The sequence below is a fragment of the Salvelinus fontinalis genome, chromosome 24 (genome assembly GCF_029448725.1).
Source record: "Salvelinus fontinalis isolate EN_2023a chromosome 24, ASM2944872v1, whole genome shotgun sequence".
Classification (NCBI taxonomy): Eukaryota; Metazoa; Chordata; class Actinopteri; order Salmoniformes; family Salmonidae; genus Salvelinus; species Salvelinus fontinalis.
Window position 1 is genome coordinate 7846345 of NC_074688.1, and position 26089 is coordinate 7872433.

General features: G+C 42.1%; 1 protein-coding gene and 2 pseudogenes across 1 annotated transcript; all 3 read left to right on the top strand.

Annotated features, from left to right (window-relative positions):
* Window positions 1-1629: 1629 nt before the first annotated feature.
* On the top strand, window positions 1630-11977 carry LOC129821666 (olfactory receptor 4E1-like; annotated as a pseudogene).
* A 9859-nt stretch (window positions 11978-21836) lies between these two features.
* LOC129822633 (olfactory receptor 52K2-like) lies at window positions 21837-22748 on the top strand. The gene has a single exon (XM_055880996.1). The coding sequence runs from the start codon at window positions 21837-21839 to the stop codon at window positions 22746-22748; it is 912 nt and encodes a 303-aa protein (XP_055736971.1).
* A 568-nt stretch (window positions 22749-23316) lies between these two features.
* Window positions 23317-24319, top strand: LOC129821667 (olfactory receptor 4D1-like; annotated as a pseudogene).
* The last annotated feature ends 1770 nt before the right edge of the window (window positions 24320-26089 follow it).

The following is a 26089-nucleotide window of genomic DNA, read 5'->3' on the forward strand; positions in this document are numbered from 1 at the left end:
ACAGTGAAATATGACAGTAATCACTAACCAGGACAGTAATGGACGAGGCATATTGATATTAGGGAGAGGCATGCGTAGCCAAGTGATCGTATGGGTCCAGTGAGTGGTTGGGCTGGCTGGGTACACAGCGATTCAGACAGTTAGCAGGCTGGGGCTAGCAGGCTAGCATAAGGGCCTTAGAGGGACGTCGCGATGCGGGAAAAGTCTGTTTTTGCCTCCTCGTGCGGTGACATCAATAAAACAGTCGTGGAATTAGTAGGGTTCCAAGTAGCAGAGGGGTCCAAGTCTAATTGGCAAAATGGGTATAGTGGTCCAAGAAACTGGCCGGTGGATCAACTACCAGTCCAAAATGCTATAGATAGCTAGCAGGCCGCGGTTAGCAGAATGGGCCTTCAGGGGATGAGTGGCCTGTTGGGATCCTTGGGCAGATTATGTCGATATTCCAGACGTGAAGGATCAGCGGGGTTCCGTGCCCCGTACCGGCAGTAGAAGGGGTCCGGATATTGTAGCCGAGGAGTGGGCTTCAGGAGTAGCCCAGGATCCCTAGCCGGAGATGGGTCTAGCATGGCCTAGCCCCAGGCTAGTTGGTGCTTGCTCCGGGACGGAAACATTAGCCAGGAGTTGTCAATCCGGGATGCGGTTAGCTAGCTGCCATGATCCAGATGAAAGGGTTCAGAGTTTGCGGTAGGAATCCGGGGATATGGAGAGAAAAATAAAAATATGTCCGGTATGCTCTGGTTTGAAACGCGTTGTACGAACTGGTGAGAGCTTTCCGAGCTAAAGGTTAGCTGACTGATAGCTGGTAGTTAGTTAGCTAGATAGCTTCCGTTGACGTATCCCAGTTCGGAGGTGTCATGTTTGCTCCCGCTCTTCCCTTCCCCTGGCGCTTGAGGGCGCCAGATTACCCTGCATCACACGCTCCTGCCATCCATCACCCACACCTGCCTTCCCTCGTCACTCGCATCAGCGTTAATGGACTCACCTGGACTCACTTATTACATGTTAATTTCCTCCCCTATATTTGTCTGTTCCTTGCTCTGTTCCCTGCTGCTGCATTGATTGTTTCTTGTCTATGTTTCTGTTTGCTGACGCTGTGCTTGTCTCGTTATATGTCCGTCATTTATTAAATGTTACTCCCCGTACCTGCTTCGTCTCTCCAGCGTCATTCAGCGTGACAGAATGCAGCAGCCATATACGAAGCATCGGGGAGTACTGGCGTTCTGGTTGGAATAGTGGCATCGGCTCTGGGTCACCACCGATGGAACCGGGGGTGCCTAGCCTGCTCGTCGGGCTTCCACGCCCTAGCAGGCTCGAGAGGTTTCCTTGCCCCGGTTGACTCGGATGACGCCCATCCCACGTCGGGTCTCAGCTGGATCGTCAGTTTTTGCTTCCCCAGCCGGTCCAGGAGTTTTTTTGTTTGTCTTGTGTTTTGTTGGTGACGTTGGTGGATTCCGCTGCCGATGGAACCGGGGTGCCTAAGCTAGCCCTTCAGGCTTTCACGCCCTGGCTGGCTCGAGAGGTTTTCCTGGCTCGGCGGTTTCCCATCCCACGTCACACTCCACTGGATCATCGGGCTCCCCTTCAGCGGGATCGACAGGCGCTTTGCCTCAGCCGGATCGTCAGGCTCCTATGCCTGAGCCGGCTCGCCAGGCTCCCACGCTCCTGCCGGTTCGTCGGGCTTTCACGCCCCAACTGGCTTGCCCTGCGCCCATGTCTCGGCCGGTTTGCCCAGGTGGGACGCCGGGTGGCGTCCCAAGAGGGAGGGGTACTGTCATGTTTGCTCCCGCTCTTCCCTTCCCCTGGCGCTTGAGGGCGCCAGATTACCCTGCATCACACGCTCCTGCCATCCATCACCCACACCTGCCTTCCCTCGTCACTCGCATCAGCGTTAATGGACTCACCTGGACTCACTTATTACATGTTAATTTCCTCCCCTATATTTGTCTGTTCCTTGCTCTGTTCCCTGCTGCTGCATTGATTGTTTCTTGTCTATGTTTCTGTTTGCTGACGCTGTGCTTGTCTCGTTATATGTCCGTCATTTATTAAATGTTACTCCCCGTACCTGCTTCGTCTCTCCAGCGTCATTCAGCGTGACAGGAGGTAAATAGAAATACTTTAGAAAAAAAACAGATCCACACCACATTGGGTGAGGCGGGTTGCAGGAGAGTATTTTGAAGTTGAGGTTTAGGAAAAATATTAAATAGAATGCGAAGAAAAAGATATAAAAAGATATATACATGGGACGAGACAAGACAAGACGTCTGACTGCTACGCCATCTTGGATTTTTTTTTGCAGGATTGCTGAGAGTCATTAAGAGATGATCTGTGCCTTGACTTGTTATATTTCATCACTGAAAATGTCTGTTCACATACATAGGTTGACCCAAACAGTACAAACATCTTCTGAGCATGACTCCTAATCTTTGGGAAGTTTTGTTCATCGAAAGATGCATAGAACCTCGTCAGTGACATTGTTTTGAATAGTTCTCCAATCACTGCATCAGACTGAAGATTGATAAGCTCAGTAGGAGCGTTATCTACATTGAAGGTGAAAGGAGAGGAAACCAACAGCATGTCATTTTCCAACACATTGAAATCCTCAAAACGCCGAGAAAACTAATCGTTCAAAGCACGCAGTAGCGATGTATACTTCTCCCGCTGGTCGTCTGATAGGGAACAGACTAGTAGTGTTGGAAGGTGGATGAGATTGTTGGCTTCTACTTGGCGGGTCAGGGGGAGTAATTATTTTGGACTGGCCTGCACAGAGCCCTGACCTCAACTCCATTGAACACCTTTGGGATGAATTGGAACACCGACTGTGAGCGAGGCCTAATCGCCCAGCATCAGCGCCGACATCACTAATGCTTTTGTGGCTGAATGGAAGCAAGTCCCCACAGCAATGTTCCAACATCTAGTGGAATGCCTTCCCAGAAGAGTAGAGGCTGTTAAAGCAGCAAATAGGGGACCAACTCCATATTAATGCATGATTTTGGAATGAGATTTTTGACGAGCAGGTGTCCACATACTTTTAGTCTTGTAGTGTATTTTAGGCTGATACCTCAAGTGATTTAATTCAGGCCTTCACCCTTCTCTAGGCCAATATGTGCCTGAGACACATTGGTTACAGCATTTAGTCTTTATGGTAAGTAGATATGCAACAAATAATCAAGTTATGCTGTTTAATTATCAGTAAACCAGACGATGCAGTATATACTCAATGTGTCACGTCCTGACCTTAGAGATCCTTTTTATGTCTCTGTTTTGGTTGGTCAGGGCTTGAGTTTGGGTGGGCATTCTATGTCTGGTGTTCTATGTTGTCCTTGTGTTGTATTTCTATGTCTGGCCTGATGTGGTTCTCAATCAGAGGCAGCTGTCATTCATTGTCTCTGATTGAGAATCATATTTAGGTAGCCTGTTCCCACCTGTGTTTGTGGGTGGTTGTTTCCGGTTTAGTGTTTGTTTTCACCTTTCTGGACTGTTAGTTTGTCTATTTTGTTATTAGTATTCGTATTTCATTAAAAGTAATTATGAGTACTTACCACGCTGCACCTTGGTCCTCTTCTTCTCCTCCAGAACACAAGCATTACACAATGTTTATAAATATCTACGTTTATGGCCTACTGTCATACTCTCAACAATGACTTAGACCTATAATTTGGTTCCCTTTGTCAGTGAAATGACACCTGTCTGCAACCCTCTTTGATTGACATAATTTCACTGTTAATTACCCAAGTGGAGCAAGTGGATACATTTCATATTGACAGTGGGTCAGGTGATAGTTACCTGGCATTAAAAAGTCTGTTTTCTATGGTTGGTCAAGCTGTTATTTTATTTTTTATTTACCTTTATTTAACCAGGAAGGGCTCATTGAGATTTAAAATCTCTTTTTCAAGAGCGTCCTGGCCAAGATAGGCAGCACCAAGTCATTACAAAAATTACAGACAGACAACATGAAAAACTACAAGTAATCTAGTAAAACCCATAGAATTCACAAGAGCATAACCAAATCAAAAACAGCAAATTAAAAACATTGACAGGTCAGGGAATCAGCCTCAAAATCCTTCATCAGTGATTTAAAAACACCAATCGGGACAAGTTCTTCCAGTTTAAAAGTATTTTGTAATGTGTTCCAAGATGATGGCGCAGAGTACATAAAAGCCCTTTATCAAATTCAGTTTGGACATTTGGAACAGTTAGCAGGATAAAGTCCAGCGAACGAAGAGAGTACCCACCACATTTCTGAACAATAAAAATGCCCAAATAAAAAGGTAGTAAACCCAAAATGGCTTTGTAAATAAAAGTATACCAGTGACTGAGCCTACAAGTGACTAGAGATTGCCAGCCAACCCTGGTATACAAAGTGTAGTGGTGCATAAGGGTTTTGCAGTTTAAAATAAATCTCAAAGTGTCATGGTAAACAGTGTCAATTGATCTCAAACACTGAGCGGAAGCATTCATATATAAAATATCCCCATAGTCTAGTAAAGGCATAAATGTAGCTGATACTAGCCTCCTTCTGACTTCACAAGAAAAACAGGCCTTATTCCTAAAATAAAATTCCAATTTCAGCTGAATTTTTTTTGTAAATTGTTGAATATACAATTTAAAAGAGAGGCCGTCATCAATTAGAATTCCAAGATATTTATATGAGGTTACAACCTCAATCTCCTTGCCCTGACAGGTAGTAATAGGTGAAAGGTTCAGAGGTCTATTTATTGCATTAGAAAACACCATTAGTTTAGTTTTGTCAGCTTCAATTGACACAAGGTATGTTGAACAGTATAAAAAGCAGTTTGCAAGTTCTGGAAAGCTTTTGTAAGAGACGAGGCACAACAGTAAATAACAGTATCATCAGCATAAAAATGATGTTGTGCATTTTGGACATTTTTGTCTAAATTATTTATATATATAGTGAATAAGAGAGGACCAAGTACAGAGCCTTGGGGCACACCATTAAAGACAGACAATTTAACAGACATAAGCCCATCAAATTGTTCTATCAGAGAGATAGTTAGCAAACCATGCAACTGCATGCTCCGAAAGATCTACACTCAACAATCTCTGCCTTAGTATAGCATGATCAACTGTATCAAAAGCCTTAGAGAGATCAATAAAAAGTGAGACACAGTGCTGTTTTTTGTCAAGGGCTTCAGTGATATCATTTAAAACCTTCATGGCTGCTGTAATTGTGCTATGCTTCTTCCTGAAGCCCGATTGGTACATTGATAAAATAGAGTTAGTAAATAAAAACTATTTTAGCTTACAAGGGTTAAGTATTTTCACCAGGGGTGACAGCTTTGAGATTGGCCTATAATTATTTAAAAGAGTACAGCGACAATAGGAACTAATGAACGCCATGATCACTATGTACTGTAGCACTAACAAATCAGGCTAATCACAGAGGGCTAATTATCTAGGATCCCTAAACTCTAATTCCCACCAGGGAGAGGAATGATGCAATGGAGAGGAAAACACTAGTGGATGTGATAACAAATTAGTATGGCTACATTTACTGTTTAAAAAAGTATGTGTGCGTTATCCAAACTTTTGTATCAATAAAACAAGGGTGCTCAAACTTTTGGGCCTTTTGGGCCAAAATATGATCTGAGTGTTAGGTTGCGAGCCGAACAAATAGATAGTGTGTTTAGAAATCTACAAGGTAAACAATTGCTTTTTCGGGTATTTAAACATTAGCTTTTTACACTGAACAAAAATATAAACGCAAATTAAAGTGTTGGTCCCATGTTTCATGAGCTAAAATGAAAGATACCAGAAATGTTCCATGCGCACAAAAAGCATATGGAACGATGTTGTGCACAAATTTGTTTACATTTCTGTAAGTGAGGATTTCTCCTTTGCCAACATAATCCGTCCACTTGACAGGTGTGGCATATCAAGAAGCTGATTAAACAGCATGATCATTAGTCAGGTGCAGCTTGTACTGGGACAATAAAAGGCCCCTCTAAAATTTGCAGTTTTGTCACACAATGCAATTCCACAAATGTCTCACGTTTTGAGGGTGCGTGCAATTGGCATGCTGACTGCAGGAATCAAATCAAGTTTATTTTATATAGCCCTTCGTACATCAGCTAATATCTCTGTCACGTTCTTTCAAAATCGAACCCAGAAGCAGACCAGGACAAGGAGAGTAGGAAGAAGGTGAGTATTTATTTACAAGTGAATATGAAGGTGTAGAAATATCCAGGTAGCGTAACGGGCAGCGGTGGTGAGTTGATGGGAGTGAATAGGTGGGTCCAAAGGAGTAGAGGAAGCCTCCGACGACCAGGCAGGAATGGGGTAAGTGATCCGGGAGAATAACTGAAGACAGAACAAACGGGGGTAAGTTTAAGGCAAGCAAGACGTACAAAACAACAAAACAAATACTATCAAGCTGGAGGCTGATACGCTGGCACAACATACTGATTAAGGCTAACGATCCGGCAGGGAATGGATGTCAGGTCAGGGCTTATGAAGAGGAGAGATGATGATCAGGACCAGGTGCACAGATAGCTGATGGGATACAGGTGCGGGTAATCTGAGATCTCCCAACTAGCTAAAACGCCCGACAACCAGCCAGGGTGCGTTCCAGGACACCGGAAAAACACTCCAGAACAGAACACAGGCAAAAACCAGACTCAGGAAACGGGATTCGTGACAATCTCGAAGTGCTGTATAGAAACCCAGCCTAAAACCCCAAACAGCAAGCAATGCAGGTGTAGAAGCACGGTGGCTAGGAAAAACTCCCTAGAAAGGCCAAAACCTAGGAAAAAACCTAGAGAGGAACCAGGCTATGAGGGGTGGCCAGTCCTCTTCTGGCTGTGCCGGGTGGAGATTATAACAGAACATGGCCAAGATGTTCAAATGTTCATAAATGACCAGCATGGTCAAATAATAATAATTACAGTAGTTATCGAGGGTGTAGCAAGTCAGCACCTCAGCACCTCAGGAATGTCCACCAGACCTGTTGCCAGAGAATTTAATGTTAATTTCTCTACCATAAGACAGCTCCAACGTCATTTTAGAGAATTTGGCAGTATTTCCAACCAGCCTCAATTAATTAACAGGTGTGCCTTTTTAAAAGTCATTTTGTGGAATTTCTTTCCTTCTTAACGTGTTTGAGCCAATCAGTTGAGTTGTGACAAGGTAGGGGTGGTATACAGAAGATAGCCTTATTTGGTAAAATACCAAGTCCATATTATGGCAAGAACAGCTCAAATAAGCAAAGAGAAAAGACTCTTTGAGACATGAAGTTCAGTCAATCAGGAAAATGTCCCCAAAAAAGTATGTTTCTTCAAGTGCAGTTGCAAAAACCATCAAGCTCTATGATGAAACTGGCTGTCATGAGTACCTCCACAGGAAAGGAAGGCCCGGAGTTACCTCTGCTGCAGACAATAAATTGATTAGAGTTTACTGCACCTCAGATTGCAGATCAAATAAATGCTTAACAAATGTTTGGGCCAAGAAACATTAGAGCTGTCATCAAGGCAAAGGGTGGCTACTTTGAAGAATCTAAAATCTAAAATCTATTTTGATTTGTTTAACACTTTTTTGGTTACTGTATGATTCCATATGTGTTATTTCATTTGATGTCTTCACTATTATTCTACAATGTAGAAAATAGTAAAAAATGAAGTATAACCATTGAATTAGTAGGTGTGTCCAAACTTTTGACTGGTACTGTATACATTTTGCAGTGGGACTTAGTCGGGGACTCAACTTACTGCAATTAAACTAAAGAGGACTGTAAAGTCAAATTCTTAACCCTGTTATTAAAGCAGATAGTCCTTTAGAATAATTAACAAGACCTTACATCTAGTTGCATTCATGTTTTCAAAAATTCAAATATCAAGACATCTCCTGAAAAATGTTAGTAATGTTTGATTTAGAGCATGACTGAAGGCTTTTTATCCTCTTCTCAGGTAGAAATGATACTTTAGCGAATATGGTTCTGTAAAAGATCAGAACATTGTCACCTGTAACATGATATCTTATCAATAATACCCTAATAAAGCAATGTTTTGTACAGTGCCTTCAGAAAGTATTCATACCCCTTCCACATTGTGTTGTGTTACAGCCTGAATTCAACATTAATTAAATATATTTTTTTGCTCACCCATCTACACACAATACCCCATGATGACAAAGTGAAAACATGTTTTTAGGAATGTTTGCAAATCAAAATAAAATATCTAATTTACATATGTATTCACACCCCTGAGTCAATACTTTGTAGAAGCACCTTTGACAGTGATTACAACTGGGAATTTCTGTGTCAGTCTCTAAGTGATTTCGAAACATTTGGCCAATATACATTTTCAAAATGAATCTCCCAGTGTAACGGAAATGTCGGACCAATGCGCAGCGTGGTAAGTGTCCATTATATTTAATAATCCTGAACACGACAACAATACAAAAATAACAATGTGAATAGAATAGAAAAACGAAACAGTAACGTGAACAAACAGACACGGAAGACAACCACCCACAAAACACCACAAAACAGGCTACCTAAATATGGTTCCCAGTCAAAGACAATGACTAGCACCTCTCTCTGATTGAGAACCATATCAGGCCAAACGAACAACCCACCATAGAAACACAAAACATAGATTACCCACCCAACTCACGCCCTGACCATACTTAAACAAAGAAAATACAAAAGAACCAAGGTCAGAACGTGACACCCAGTGTTTGGTGGAAAGCAGACTGAACCAGATTTTCCTCTAGGATTTTGCCTGTGCTTAGCTCCATTATGTAAAAAATAATTCCTGAAAAACTCCCTAGTCCTTAACGATTACAAGCATACCCACAACATAATTGTAACGGGCCTCCTCCTTCTCTTCATCCGAAGAGGAGTAGCAAGGATTGGACCAAAGTGCAGCGGGGTGTGAATTCATAATGATTTATTTAACAAGACAAAGACGATACGAAATACACTTTAACAAACTACAAAACAACAAACGACGTAGACGCACCCGAACATAGGAACTTACATGACACGAAGAACGCATGAAACAGGAACAGACTACATAAACCGAACGAACAAACAAACAAACCGAAACAGTCCCGTGTGGCGTAACATACTGACACTGACACAGGAGACAACCACCCACAACAAACAATGTGAAACAACCTACCTTAAAATGACTCTCAATCAGAGGAAACGCCAAACACCTGCCTCTAATTGAGAGCCATACCAGGCAACCCATTAACCCAACATAGAAAACACATAACATAGACTACCCACCCAAACTCACGCACTGACCAATTAAACACATACCAAACAACAGAAAACAGGTCAGGAACGTGACAATAATGCAAGGACGACTATGCTTGAAAATATGGTGAGTTGTACTCAGTAATGTGTTGTGTTTGATTTGCCCCAAATGCAACACTTTGTATAAAGGACAAATTGTTAATTGCTTTGCCACATTTATTGCAGCATTACTTTGCTTCATGGTGAAATCCCTGAGCGGTTTCCTTCCTCCCGGCAACTGAGTTAGGAAGGACGTCTGTATCTTTGTAGTGACTGGGTGTATTGATACACCATCCAAAGTGTAATAACTTCACCATGCTCAAAGGGATATTTAGTGTTTTATTTTTATACATTTTGTCAATAGGTGCCCTTCTTTGTGAGGCATTGGAAAACCTCCCTGGTCTTTGTGGTTGAATCTGTATTTGAAATTCAGTGACGGATCTTACAGATAATTGTATATGTGGGGTACAGAGATGAGGTAGTCATTCAAAAAGCATGTTAAACACTGTTATTGCACCGAGTGTGACTCCATACAACTTATTATTTAACTTGTTAATAACATAGTTACTACAGTACTGAACTTGTCATACCAGAGGGTTGAATACATATTGACTCAAAACATTTCAGCTTTTCATACATTTTTTACATTTCTGAAAAACATAATTCCACGTTGACATTATGGGGTATTGTGTGGAGGTCAGTGACAAAAAAAATCTACATTTAATCCATTTTAAATTCAGGCTGTAACACAACAAAATGTGGAAAAAGTCAAGGGGTGTGAATCTTTTCTGTTTTTATATGTTTTTAAAGACCTAATTCCCCACCAATTCAGTGGGTTTGTGACGCACGGCTAGCAGTGCGTAAAGTGAGTCTTCCATCCCTCAGGATCCTACAGTACTCCTCCAGTCACGAGAGAGGTGGCCTCGCCCTAACCCTTCATCAACTAACAATGACCAGAGCCCAATTCAATTAAATAAAATTAAATAAAATGTTATTGGTCACATACACATATTTAGCAGATGTTATTGTGGGTGTAGCGGAATGCTTGTGTTTCTAGCTCCAACAGTGCAGTAGTATCTAACAATTCACAACAATACACACCACTCTAAAAGTAATTAACTACCTCCCTGTCCAAAAGGGCTATCTCTCCTGGGTGGAACAATTAACCTATCCCTTCAGTCCATTCCCCAGTTCTATACGCCACTTTGGTAAAGAGGCCCGCTTGTCCCCGTTGTAATCCCATAGGTCAGTGTCCACATATTCCCTTATCCCCTCCTATTTTAATAGATACTTAATAAATGTTTCTTACTGTGGACGTTCTGACACAACAGGAAGGAAGGAGTTATAGATATGACTAGATACAATATGAATTTATAACATGTGATTTGATATATGTTGTGATAGAGCATCAACATGTATACTCAGGCTAGAGCATGCTTGGGCTAGAGGCTTGGAGAATAAGGCTACGTTATGATAGATAGATATATTTCTCCCTTCTATTGAAATGCATTGGACATTTGAGATATCATCTACATGATTTATGTCATTCAAATATGTGCAATGTCACCTAACTATAAGGCAGAGGCCTAACTTGAACTCGTGGTGTCTCGGGGGTATTTTTATCAACATGCTTCATTAGCGAGAGGTGAATACTCTAATAACTGTTTCTGCAGTCCCAATGGATTAATTACAACAAGGTACACTCAATAAGACATTATTTTTAATCAACTCTCTACGGGGCTCATTAATACGTGTTTTTCACACCAAGATGAAAGTCTCTGCTAACTGATGTAATCATGGAAGTGTTATGATTAACAAAATAGCCACAATGAACTGTATTAGGTGAATAAAGGTAAACAGATTGATTACTAGATGGGGCCTTTATAAGACGGTAAAAGTAAAAAAGAGACATCCTCACTTGTAACAGAGAGTATTATACAGAGTATTATATTTTACTTATTTTTTTATACACAAACCAATGTATTTTGCTCTATTCAGTCTTCCTCTCAATGATCTGATAAGATTCACTGCAATGCTTCCAAAGGTGCTGTCAGACATTGTGACTTGGACAGTCTTTTATCCTCTCTGTGATATTCAGGGGTTCTTGCTCCACATGTATGGAAGTGTGGCTGTCTTTATTCTTGCGGCTATGGCCTTTGATCGTTATGTTGCCATAAGGTACAATACTATTATCACACCCAGGAATGTGCTGCTCATTATTTTACAGGTATGGGGTCTTGACTTCCTCTTGATCTTACTACTGTTCTCTCTGCAGATAAAGCTGCCCCGGTGGAGATCCACCATAATGAATGTGTTTTGTGACAGCCCTTCCCTTCTTAAACTTACCTGTGGTAATACTAAATAATGTCATAGGCCTGTTTAACACAGCAGCCATGCAGATTATAAGTGTATCTGTTCAGATTGTTTCCTATGTGAAGATTCTGATCACTTGCTTGGTTACAAACAACGAATAGTTTCGCCGTCCTGGAGCCTGATCTTCCTGCACCTTCGTCGCTGGGGGTGTCTGCAGCGGTAGTAACTACTCCTACGATTTCGAAGTCGACAATCTTCTGTCCAAGCTCGAGGAACCTTGGCAGCAGCTAATGGGGATCCATAATAAATACAAATACCAAGAGGTCTGAACCTAGCAGAAAAAGTTTGAACACGTTTGTGGCAGAGTTGGTCATTTGCTTCATATTTGACGTTGTAGGAACCCTCTAATCCAAGATGGCGTAGCAGTCAGACGTCTTTTGTCCTCGTCTTGTTGTGTCCCGTGTATATGTCTTTTTATATATTTTTCTTCGCATATCTTTTTTATAATTTTTTCTAAAACTCAACTTAAAAACACTCTCCTGCAACCCGCCTCACCCAATGTGGTACGGATCTGTTATTTTTCTAAAGTATTTTTATTGACCTCGAATCCGGAATCCCCCAACAGAAGCTAGCCAGCTCACTAGCTACCAGCTAGTAGTCAGCTAACCACTGCTAGCGGTCATCAGCTAACCTTTAGCTCGGAAAGCTCTCGCCAGTTTGTACAACGCAACTCAAACCAGAGCATACCGGACCTATTTTCTCTCCATATCCCCGGATTCCTACCAGCTCTGGACATTTTCACCTGCATCTTCGCAGCTAGCTAGCTGCTATCCGAGTGACTACTGGCTAACGTTGGTCCCGGAGCAAGCACCAATTAGCCTGGAGCCAGCCCATGCTAGGCCCTTTCTCCCGGCTAGCTAAAGAGGCCCGTCAGCCACTCCTGGGCTACAATACCCGGACCCCTTCTACTGCCGGTACGGGGCACGGAACCCCGCCGATCCTTCACGACTGGTCTACAATGTAATCTGCTCGAGGGGGTACTCAACTGGCCTCTACATCGCGATATCCCCTAAATGCCGATCCGCTATCCACGGCCTGCCAGCTGCTAGCCGCGGTACGCTAGCTGCTAGCTGTCTAGAGCATATTGGACTGTTAGCTGTACAGACCCATCGGCCAATTTCTTGGGCCACTATACCTATTTTGCCAATTGGACTTGGACCCCTCTGCTACTCGGAACCCTACTAATCCATCACGACTGGTCTATCGACGTCACCGCACGCGGAGGCTAAAACAGACTTTCCTCTGTCGAGACGTCCCTCTAAGGCCCCTCTGCTAGCTTGCTAGTCTCGGTCTGCTAGCTGTCTGAATCGCCGTGTCTTCAGCCAGCCCAACCACTCACTGGACCCCTATTGATCACCCGGCTACGCATGCCTCACCTTAATATCAATATGCCTTGTCCATTACTCTCCTGGTTAGTGATTATTGTTTTATTTGACTGTAGAGCCTCTAGCCCTGCTCAATATGCCTTAACCAACCATTTAGTTTCACCTCCCACATATGCACTGACATCACCTGGTTTAAACATCTCTAGAGACAATATCTCTCTCATCAGTTGCATATCGCGGGGACTCTTCAAGGTCCTAAATGATATCATAACCGCTACCGATAAGAGACATTACTGTGCAGCCGTATTCATCAACCTGGCTAAGGCTTTCGACTCTGTCAATAACAACATTCTTATTGGCAGACTCAACCACCTTGGTTTCTCAAATGATTGCCTCGCCTGGTTCACCAACTACTTCTCTGATAGAGCTCAGTGTGTCAAATCGGAGGGCCTGTTGTCTGGACCTCTGGCAGTCTCTATGTGCCACAGAACCTGTTTGGGCTGCAAGCCCGATGTCGGTACACCTATGACAACATCCAGCTCAATTGTAGGGCGCAAAATTCAAAAAAATATTTTTTTAAATATTTAACTTTCACACATTAACAAGTCCAATACAGCATTTGAAAGATAAACATCTTGTCAATCCAGCCAACATGTCCGATTTTTTAAAATGTTTTACAGAGAAAACACCACATATATTTATGTTAGCTCACCACCAAATAAAAAAGAGGACAGACATTTTTCACAGCACAAGTAGGATGCAAGTAGCGTGCACAAGCCAACCTAACTAACCTAGAACCAACCTAAATAACCTAGAAAAAACTACCTCAGATGACAGTCCTATAACATGTTACACAATAAATCTATGTTTTGTTCAAAAAATGTGCATATTTTAGCTATAAATCAGTTTTACATTACTGCTACCATCATAGCTACAGTCAGAAATCGCACAGGAGTAGCCAGAGTAAATACAGACACCAACGTCAACAACCTAATTACTCATCATAAAACATTTCAGAAAAATATATGGTGTATAGCAAAATGAAAGACAAAGATCTTGTGAATACAGACAATATTTCCGATTTTTTAAGTGTTTTACAGCGAAAACACAATATATCGTTATATTAGCTTACTGCAATGGCTAACACACAACAACATTGATTCCAAGTAATCGGTAGCGATAGCACAGCTCGACAGATATATTAAATAGCATCCCAAATTGGGTCCTTATCTTTGTTGATCTTCCATCAGAATGTTGTAAAGGGGTCCATTGTCCAGTACCGTCTTTTTTTGCATCCAGAACGAACTATTTCCCTCTTGAATTAGCAAGCACACTGGCCGTGCGGCGCTAACCTCTCCTTCTTGAAACAATTCTTCCAAAGCATCACGTCTAAAGTCCCGAATAAATTTAAAAAATATAATTAAACTATATTGAAAAAACATACTTTAGGATGATATTGTGACATGTATCAAGTCAAATCGAAGCCGGAGGTTATATTCACGTATAACGACAGTTTTCCAGGAGGCAATACAAAGTCCAACTTCGCGTCTTGGAGAAAAAAAATTATGGCGGTCCTCTCACTCCAAGAGGCTGTATTCAATCCCTGAACGAGATATTAAAGTCCTTTCTGCTCTCACTTCCGCATGACACCCAGGGGAAGGCGTATGACGTGTTTCTATGGTCCCAAGTGACATGCCCTTTTATAGACAAGCTTTTGAAAAGAGACCTCGCATTTGGAAATCTCCCTTGAGGATAGGAAATGGGCTGCAGAAAGAGTTCTGGTTCACTTAGAGAAATAATTCAAACGGTTTAAGAAGCTAGAGAGTGTTTTCTATCCAATAGAAATGATAATATGCATATTGTACAAGCAAGAATTGAGTAGGAGGCCGTTTGAAATGGCCACATATTTTCAGGTTACTCAGTGCTGCCCCTTGCAGCCATAAGAAGTTAAATTCTCGGGCCGACTCTTTTCTCTGTATACATCAATGATGTCGCTCTTGCTGCTGGTGATTCTTTGATCCACCTCTATGCAGACGACAACATTCTGTATAACATTTTGCCGCCTTTCCTTCCAGTTCTCTGCTGCCTGCGACTGGAACGAATTGCAAAAATCTCTGAAGTTGGAGACTTTTATCTCCCTCAACAACTTTAAACATCTGCTATCTGAGCAGCTACCTGATCGCTGCAGCTGTACATAGTCCATCGGTATATAGCCAACCCAATTTATCTACCTCACCCCCATACTGTTTTTATTTATTTACTTTTCTGCTCTTTTGCACACCAGTATGTCTACTTGCACATGATCATCTGATGATTTATCACTCCAGTGTTAATCTGCTAAATTGTAATTATTTGCTCCTATGGCCTATTTATTGCCTACCTCCTCATGCCTTTTGCACACATTGTATATAGATTCTCTTTTTTTTCTTTTTTTTCCTACTATGTTATTGACTTGTTTATTGTTAACTCCATGTGTAACTCTGTGTTGTTGTCTGTTCACACTGCTATGCTTTATCTTGGCCAGGTCGCAGTTGCAAATGAGAACTTGTTCTCAACTAGCCTACCTGGTTAAATAAAGGTTAAACCTGTTAAGGATAGGGGGTGCTGTTGTCACTATTTATGGAAATCGTGTAATTTTTGAAACGGCTTCCTACAAAATTCTTGATCGTACAATATGCATATTATTATTATTATTGGATAGAAAACAGTCTATGGTTTCTATAGGCGTTGAAATTTTGTCTCTAAGTGGAACAGAACTCATTCTACAGCAATTTCCCTGACATGGAGTCAGATTTCACACATTTTGGCCCCTGTTCTGGAGTCAGTTTTAAGGCCACTGTTATTCCTATGAGTATACGGACACTGCTTACGTCTTCCCCTGGATGCCTTTACGTGATGACGCTTTGAATGGTATCGATTGCCCAATCACAGCCACTATAAATGAAAAAACCCTGTAGGTAGGAACTCTTTTCTTGGTGCGTCATGCACGCGGAGGATACCGACCTACTGTTTTTCCAAGCATTAGTGTAGCCAGTTATATTTCTCCGGTCATATTTTTACTCGTTATAGGAGTTAAAAACATCATAAGGTAGTTAATTTAAAGCGTTTTATAGCAATTTATATCCGTTTAGTGCGATTTTGGGACATTTATTTCTGAGCCACTGTGAATCTCTGGGCACCGTTCCAGTTCATGTCGAACGCAATGTGCATTTCTGCATGGCAAGAGGACAGCTTTCGACCAAAAGACGATTAGACCCAAGAAAGGATTCTTTGACCAAGATTCTGATTGAAGAACAGCTCAAAGTAGGAACAATTTATTATGATAAATCGTGTTTCTGTCGGAAAATGTTAGTAGCTTAGGACGCCATTTTTTTTGACTTAGCTTCGCTTGGCGCAAACTGTATTGAAAAGTAAGGATAATTTAAAAAATGTAATTCCGCGATTGTATTAAGAATTAAATTGTCTATCAATCGCTGTCCACCCTATATTTTTTAGTCGCGTTTATGAGTATTTATGTATACGACTAGATCACTGTCTAATATGGCGCACGAACATTTTCTGACCAGCTGGGCTACTTTTCTCATTGTCTAACCATGATTTTGGTGGCTAAAAATGCACATTTTCGAACAAACTGTATATGTATGTTGTAATGTGATGTTACAGGAGTGTCATCTGAAGAATTCTGAGAAGGTTAGTGAAAAAATTAATATATTTTGGCGATGTTTACGTTATCGCTCTCTTTGGCTAGAATCAATGCTGGGGTAATGTTTGCACATGTGCTATGCTAATATAACGATTTATTGTGTTTTCGCTGTAAGACACTTAGAAAATCTGAAATATTGTCTGTATTCACAGGATCGGTGTCTTTCGATTAGTGTATGCTGTGTATTTTTACGAAATGTTTGATGATTAGTAGTTAGGTAAACACGTTGCTCATTGTAATTATTCTAGTCCATTTGTGACGGTGGGTGCAATTGTAAACTATGACATCTACCTGAAATATGCACATTTTTCTAACAAAACCTATCCTATACCATAAATATGTTATCAGACTGTCATCTGAGGAGGTTTTTTCTTGGTTGGTGGCTATCAATATCTTAGTTTAGCCGAATTGGTGATAGCTACTGGTGTTGGTGGACAAAGAAAAAATGGTGGATTATGCTAATGTGTTTAGCTAATAGATTTACATCTTTACATATTGTGTCTTCCCTGTAAAACATTTTAAAAATCGGACATGTTGGCTGGATTCACAAGATCTGTGTCTTTCATTAGCTGTATTGGACTTTAATGTGTGAAAGTTAAATATTTAAAAAAAATATATTTTTTGAATTTCGCGGCTCTGCCTTTTCAGTGGGGGTGGGGGGGGGTGTGGCGCTAGCGGCACCCCGGTGCTAGAACAAATTATTTGATCCACCTCTATGCATACGACAACGTTCTGTGTAGATTGATGAGGGGGGAAAAACTATTTAATACATTTTATAATAAGGCTGTAATGTAACAAATGTGTAAAAAGTCAACAGGTCTGAATACTTTCCGAATGCACTGTATAAACAGTAATTAATACATCATCACTTAGTCTTGAGTTACGTCAGAATGTGTGAGTGGTTCTCTGAGTGGGAATTATTTCTGCTCTAGCCAAGCTAGTTTAGAAAGATTAACACCATAATAGCAAGGTATTGTTTGCTTTTAGACAAAATGTAGCAGACAGGTAAACCCTCAGCTAAGCTAGACACGGCTAGCAAGGAAGCCCGAGAGGTAGCCCCCATTTTTGGGGGGGGAGGGGGCACACGGGGAGTGTGGCTGAGTCAGGTTGGAGACCTGAGCCAACTCCCCGTGCTTACCATGGTGAGTGTCTTACTGGTCAGGCACTGTGTTATGCGGTGGAGCGTATGGTGTCTCCAGTACGCGTTCTTAGCCCAGTGCACCACAGTCCAGCTCCCCGCATCTGCCGGGCTAGGGTGAGCATCCAGCCAGGAAGGGTTCTGCCAGCCCTGCTCTCCAGACCTCCAGTGCGCCTCTTCGGCCCAGTATATCCCTGCGCCGGCTCTGCGCACTGTGTCTCCGGTACGTATGCACAGCCCAGTGCGTCCTGTGCCAGCGCCTAGCATTTGCAGGGTCAAGAAAACCACCCAGCCAGTACGGGTTGTGCAGGCTCTAAGCTCGAGACCTCCAGTGCGCCTCCACGGCCCAGTTTATCCGGTGCCTCAGCCAAGGAAAAAGGCCTCCTGTATGTCTCTCCAGCCTGGTGAGTCCTGTGCCTGCGCCCAGAACTAATCCTCCTGTATGTCTCCTCCGCCTGGCGAGCCCTGTGGCAGCTCCACGTGCCAGACTGCCCATACGTCTCCTCACTCCAGTGATGATCCATGGCAAGAAGCCTCCAGTGATGATCCATGGCAAGAAGCCTCCAGTGATGATCCATGGCACGAACGACGGCCTCCAGTCCGGAGCCTCCAGCGACAGTCCTCAGTCCAGAGCCTGCAGCGACGGTCTCCAGTTTGAAGCCTCCAGAGACGGTCTCCAGTCCGGAGCCTCCAGAGACGGCCTCCAGTCTTGAGCCTCCAGCGATGGTCCCCAGTCCGGAGCATCCAGTGACGGTCCCCAGTCCGGGGCTTGCAACGAGGGTTCCCAGTCCAGGGCCTGCAGCGAGGGTTCCCAGTCCGGGGCCCGCGACGAGGGTTCCCAGTCCGGGGCTCACGATAAGGGTACCCAGTCCGGGGCTCGCAATGAGGGTCCCCAGTCTGGGGCCCGCGGCGAGGGTCCCCAATCCAGGGCCCGCGGAGAGGGTCCCCAGTCCGGGTCGGCGGAGAGGGTCCCCAGTCCGGGTCGGCGACGAGTGTCCCCACACCAGAGGCGTCACCAAAGTGGGGTGAGCCAGAGGTGGAGCGGGGTCTACATCCCGCACCAGAGCCGCCACCGCGGATAGATATATATGTATTCACTACAGAAGTGATATCTCCTAGCCGTTGAGTTAGCAACAGCTGCTACAAACGCAGGTTAGGAAGGACAGTCCGAGTATCCCGTCTACTACACACAACGTTACTCCAACGTATCCAGTAAGGCACCAGAGACATTCTTCAAAGGACAGAGGACTCGGGTTGGCGACACGGTCCATCTACCACCAACCTACTGAAGCGCAGCTCAGAGTAAATATTTATTGCATTTTCCGTCTTGAAATGGGCGGTAATTTAGAATGCATAAGATACTGTATTTACGATAGCACAGCTTGATGAGGGGGGATTGATGAGGGGGGAAAAACTATTTAATACATTTAAGAATAAGGCTGTAATGTAACAAATGTGTAAAAAGTCAACAGGTCTGAATACTTTCCGAATGCACTGTATAAACAGTAATTAATACATCATCACTTAGTCTTGAGTTACGTCAGAATGTGTGAGTGGTTCTCTGAGTGGGAATTATTTCTGCTCTAGCCAAGCTAGTTTAGAAAGATTAACACCATAATAGCAAGGTATTGTTTGCTTTTAGACAAAATGTAACAGACAGGTAAACCCTCAGCTAAGCTAGACACGGCTAGCAAGGAAGCCCGAGAGGTAGCCCCCATTTTTTGGGGGGGAGGGGGCACACGGGGAGTGTGGCTGAGTCAGGTTGGAGACCTGAGCCAACTCCCCGTGCTTACCATGGTGAGTGTCTTACTGGTCAGGCACCGTGTTATGCGGTGGAGCGTATGGTGTCTCCAGTACGCGTTCTTAGCCCAGTGCACCACATTCCAGCTCCCCGCATCTGCCGGGCTAGGGTGAGCATCCAGCCAGGAAGGGTTCTGCCAGCCCTGCTCTCCAGACCTCCAGTGCGCCTCTTCGGCCCAGTATATCCTGCGCCGGCTCTGCGCACTGTGTCTCCGGTACGTCTGCACAGCCCAGTGCGTCCTGTGCCAGCGCCTAGCATTTGCAGGGTCAAGAAAACCACCCAGCCAGTACGGGTTGTGCAGGCTCTAAGCTCGAGACCTCCAGTGCGCCTCCACGGCCCAGCCAAGGAAAAGGCCTCCTGTATGTCTCTCCAGCCTGGTGAGTCCTGTGCCTGCGCCCAGAACTAATCCTCCTGTATGTCTCCTCCGCCTGGTGAGCCCTGTGGCAGCTCCACGTGCCAGACTGCCCATACGTCTCCTCACTCCAGTGATGATCCATGGCAAGAAGCCTCCAGTAATGATCCATGGCACGAAGCCTCCAGTGATGATCCATGGCAAGAAGCCTCCAGTGATGATCCATGGCACGAACGACGGCCTCCAGTCCATAGCCTCCAGCGACGGCCTCCAGTCCGGAGCCTCCAGCGACAGTCCTCAGTCCAGAGCCTGCAGCGACGGTCTCCAGTTTGAAGCCTCCAGAGTCTGTTCCAGACTCTGTTCCAGTCTCCCGCTCTTTCACTAAAATCCCGCCCCTTTTCTTTGTGCAACAAGCTATCATATCTATTCCGCCCGCTAGGGATGTTTTTCTGTATGACGTAATTTGTGATCAAGTTATGATTTCATTGTGTATGTGTGATTCTGTGTGATTAGTTAGGTATTTAGTAAATAAATAATTAAACCCAATTTTGTATTGCTGATTCAACTTGTTAGCCAGCATTCTTGCAGATAACAAGGATTTACCACTTTCAGATGAGACTGAATAAAATGACGGTTAAGGTGACTGCAATGGATGTAAACTATTACTAAATCTTTAAGAGTTTTTTCGAAAGATACTAGCTCTATAAATATTCTTTCGTGGTGTCCCTCTCTAGTTAATTAATATTTACATGATTAGTTCAATTAGGTGATATTAATTACGGAGAAATTATTTTATAGAATAGCATGTCATAGCAATTAATCTGGCATAGTCAAAGACACGGCACTGGAGACTTCCTTGGATATCGTGCACAAGCTGTTATTTACAAAAATACATACAAAAATGCACTTGGCGTCATACACATTGGGCTGTTGTAAAGGAACAGTTCACTGGCCTCATAATATACATTGGGCTGTTCTAAAGTGATAGTTCCCTTGTTTCATACATGTCGGGCTGGTCTAAACTGATAGTTCACCCATGTTTCACATTGACAGATAACTGGCAATATATGGATGATGGATAAGAGTCAGCAACCGAAAACGTGGCTTCGTTTACCTGATCACAATTTAGTGTTCGCAAAATTTTATGCAAAACAATGGGAGAATTCTGAACAGTTTTGCTACATCTCAGTCACCAATAAATTGCATGTTAATCTAAGGAGATGATAATATTGCAAAAGTTGTTTTAACATTCTTAATCATTAAGTAGACTACACAGGAGCCCAGGTTACATCAGCTAGGTGACAGACCTCTAGGACACTAAAGGGCTGTCCTTTCCTGATAATGAGGCAATAAAAAGGGCCTTGTCAGGGAGCCGTCACACAGGGGTCACAACTGAAGGTGGACTCCAGCTCTGGTCGTGAACTGACATCCAGGAAGAGAGAAGTAGGCATGCTTTAATTATTATATAACGGGTGGGTCTAATCCTGAAGGTTGAATGGTTAAAAGGATATTACAGGGATCTCGGGCATTATCACATAAATACAGTAGATGTAATTAATGTGTTTCCATTACAAAGAAAAATGTGTGTTATGTTTAACAGTTGCAAAATATACATATCTATATATGTATACAGTATATGTATTATTTAGATTTTTCTTTTGTTCATTTTAGTTGTAGAGGTGTTCTTTCTGTCATATTTGTTGCAGTCACAACAACATCATGTTCGTTGCAGAAGGCAACATTGTGCTCTTTTAATTCAGTATATTCATTGGACAAACATATGTGCTGAAGACTATATGACTATTTCTGTATTATTTCAGGTGGGCTGTTTTCAAGAAGACAATTACAAAATAATCCTACAGTAGTTATGTATACAAACTCTACATACATGTTGAGCATGGAACCACTGGCCATAGCTCCATCAGGTGTTTACCCAGCGTTCCTTTTTGGAACCCTTACGTACTGTTTCATTGTGTTTTGCAACGTGACGGTTTTATCAGCCATAGCCCTAGACAGAAAGCTTCATAAACCCATGTTTATCCTACTCTTCAACATGCCTATCAATGACTTGATTGGTGCTACAGCCTTCTTCCCTCAGCTGTTGGTGAGCATCCTGGCTCAGAACAGGTCCATCTCCTACCCTGCATGCTACCTCCAAGCTCTGCTCGTCCACCTGTACGGAGCTGGCTCCTTAACTATCCTGACTGGCATGGCTTATGACAGGTATATCGCAATCTGCTGTCCACTGAGGTATAACTCCATCATGAGTTCCAGTAACTTGATGAAAATCCTCGTTTTCATGTGGCTTTGGGTCATTACCCTGATTGTGGTTCTCTTGGCTCTGGTCACTCGTTTCAAGATCTGCAGAACAACAATAGTGGATATTTATTGTAACAATCCGTCATTGGTGAGGCTCATTTGTGATGACACACGTATAAACAACTACTATGGGTTGTTGATAACAGCTGTCTTACAGGGTGTATCGTTGATAGTGGTTATATTTACATATATCCAGATTCTGCTCACCTGTGTCATGAATAAGTCGCCTGATGCCCGGAGCAAGGCCATTCAGACATGTGGTACACATCTTGTCGTGTTCTTATTCTTAGAGTTCAACGCCTGCTTTAGCCTGATAGCTCATCGATTTGAGCAAGCAGCCCCTTCCTTGAGGAGGGCTTTTGGAGTATCAGTTATGGTGTTCCCTCCCATTCTCAATCCACTCATATATGGTCTAAAAACTAAAGAAATTCGCCAAAATGTTCTGGGTTTCTACAAACGAAAGGTATCTTCAGTTAAATGAGAATAAATACTGTAGATGAATCTGTATAATACATGGCATGGGCTTTAGACAACTTACGGCCTTCCCAATAAAAAAACAGAAATGCTCTTTTGTAAATCAGTCAATGAAAATGTTTCGTCTTTTTTGTGCAAGACACTGACTAATTTCATTGATTTGTTAGAGGTTAAAATGTGCAATGGGTTAAGATTGGTTATGGGTTGGCTACAGCATGTTGAGTAAATTGTGTGTAACTTGTTTTGTTTTGTCAGTCTTCAGGATTTTATTAACAATAACAAAGACAGCACAAAATAGTGTGTGAGTGTGTGTGTGCGTGTGTGTGCGTGTGCGTGTGCGTGATTGTGTGCGGCTTGGGCCTGACTGACTTGACGTTCATGTAGAATAAATGTTTATATATTTTATTTTATTTAACCTTTATTTAACTAGGCAAGTCAGTTTAGAACAAATTCTTATTTAAATTGATGGCCTACCCCGTCATTGTAAATACAGTAGATTTAATTGTAATAAAAGGAAAAGACAGACGTCAGTTGTCCACTGTACATGGATACTTAAGTTGTATATTATAATTGTTATGCCTGTACTTTGTCCCTGTGAGAAGGTAGGCCTATCTGTGATAGAAAGACAAAAAATTGCCCATATAATGACACCACAGTATAACAAGTCAGTCATTTCCGTTTTTGAAAGGTGTACAGTAGGTTTTTTCTAGCATAAATATTTGTGGATCCCCTTTTCTGAAATAAAGATATCTGAACTGGACCAAAAAATTACTTTTTATCAAATCCATCAACTGTTTTGACACTGCAAGGCTTCGATCTCCCCCCTGAAAGTGGTTTTGCTGCACTGAGCTGAATGAACATTGTAACCTGGTCCTGATTTTTACCATCGTCCTCAACAGGAGTCTCCCCTAGCCCATGTATCTTCTGCTGCTAAACCTTCCCATCAATGACCTTACAGGCTCCACGGCACTCTTTACGCAGGTCATCAAAGAGCTTTTACTTGACACAGGGACCTTTCAATACTCTGCTTGTGTCACAAGTTTTCTTTATTCATATCTATGGGACGGGAGCAGTGTTCATCCTGACTGCTATGGCACGTGACAGGTATATTGGCATATATTGCCCTTTGAGGTACAACACAATTATGACCAATGCTCATATCAGGACAATTATCGCTCTTATATGGGTGTTTGAGTTGATTTTGATGAGGGTGCTCTTTAACCTGCTGCTTGGGTTAGCAGGCTGTAGATCTCTGATGACACAATCCTGCTGTGACAACACCTCCCTGTTGAAACTGGTCTGTGCTAACACAGCCATCAATAACATCTATGGACTCTTTATTCCTGCCCTCATGCAGGTCATAGTTGTTTGGACCATTCTCTACACTTACTTTCATGTGCTTGTCACATGTTTCAGGAACAAAGGATCAGCTGACACTAAAAGCAAAGTTCTGCAGACTTGTGCTACACATTTAATAGTTTTCTCCTCTTCACATGTTTAGGGCTTCTCACCATTATTTCATACAGACTGAGACTATTTCGCCCGCAATTACAGAGACTCATAGGGGTCTCCACATAAAATCTGAATTGCACCTGGGCTGGAATAAAACATTATGCTCTTTCTCTTGCATTTCAAAGACGATGGTACAAAAAAATACAAAAGAACGTTTTTTTTTTCTTTGTATTATATTTTACCAGATCTATTGTGTTATATTCTCCTACATTCCTTTCACATTTCCACAAACTTCAAAGTGTTTCCTTTCAAATGGTATCAAGAATATGCATATGCATTCCGTAAATATTAGGAATAGATTGTCCATCATCTATGCGTTATCCAGACAGAAAAGAGAAATAGGCAAAATAACATTTCGATTTAGAGCAATAAAGAAATGGAATAAATTAACTGAGCAAACCAGAAACTTTTCAATGTATAAATGTAAACATTATTTTAAAACGATTTAAATATAATACATAGAAATGTTGTGGGACTATAGTAGATGACGAATCAATATATTTTTGATTGAGTATTTATTGGGTAATTATGTTAGTATACTATGCATGTTTGTAATAGTGTGTTATATGTGAAAATGTGTTCGTATTATAAATTGTATTTTAATGTTTAAGGACTCTTGGAAGAGTAGTCCAAATGGGGACTAAAAGAGATCCAAATCAAATCAAATCAAACATCCTTGCTTGCTTGAGATACAGGCAGTTAGATTTGGGTATGTCATTTTAGGCCAAACCGAAAAAAAGGGGCTAATCCTTAAGAGGTTTTAATATTCCTCCCAACTTTAAATTCAATCATATATTGTCTTTAAACAAAGAATATCAGAGTAAAAGTAATTAATTTCTTGCAGACAAAGGTCTTTCCATTCTAGACTATGTTTTCAGTAGTAGACATAGATTTGAAAATAACTAATTCATTATTAATCTAAATCTATATTAATTGTTGACATTTGTCACAATCTTTTTAGTGTGGTTGTTTTTAGGCAATGTTGCTGTATTTTACAGTCTGGCAGCTTGATGTACCAATTGTTGTTATATTTATCTTCATAACTGTAAATGTATCACTTGTATTCTAAAACCAATAAGCCATTTAGAACCCCCCGGGGTGTCAAGAAATCTCTCACTTGATTTCTAACAGACATGGGAAATTATATAACAACCGTTGTTGGGTGCCATTAATTTTCGGCACTGTGAAGCTAATGTTAATCAGAGACTGATTTAGTTGTGGCAAACTAAATAACCCTACAAATACACTTAAAAACGGTATGGGGCAACCAACAACAGTCAATATAAGTAGAAGATCATCTTTTGAATAAACTAGTAAGGAGGTTTCAGGCCTGTGCTTTTTGTGGATTGTCAAGGTTTCACAAGAAAATGTAAATCATGCTTTCAATGGGAAGATTTCAATTGCATACTCCTCTTGTTCTCTCTCCTCGTCTCCTTCTCAAAACCCATTGGATAAGAAAGCCAGAGGTCCCGCCCCTCTAACCTTCTCCTCCAATGGGTTTTGAGAAGGAGATGAGGAGAGCGGAGAGAGGAAGAAAGAAATATGCAATTGAGACCTTCCCTAAAACATCACACTATGAAAGACATTTAAAGCAATTTGATGACTCCTATGACAAATGCCATCCTGTGACATCTTTGATCATGGTTAAAACAGTCTGTGTTGAAGAATGACTCCACATTTTAAGATGCACAGGCACCACCTAATTTCATATCATTTGGTGCCTATCTTTCCTATTTTATCGGGATTACAGTATAAAGATTGATCAACACCACAGATGGCGTGAGACATGGACTCATCTTGAAATTAGACTTTTATTGATCTGTGAAAATGTGTCTA

What these genes read in the sequence shown, in the direction of transcription:
- LOC129822633 (XM_055880996.1), top strand. Translation starts at nt 21,837, where the DNA reads ATGTTGAGCATGGAACCACTGGCCATAGCTCCATCAGGTGTTTACCCA.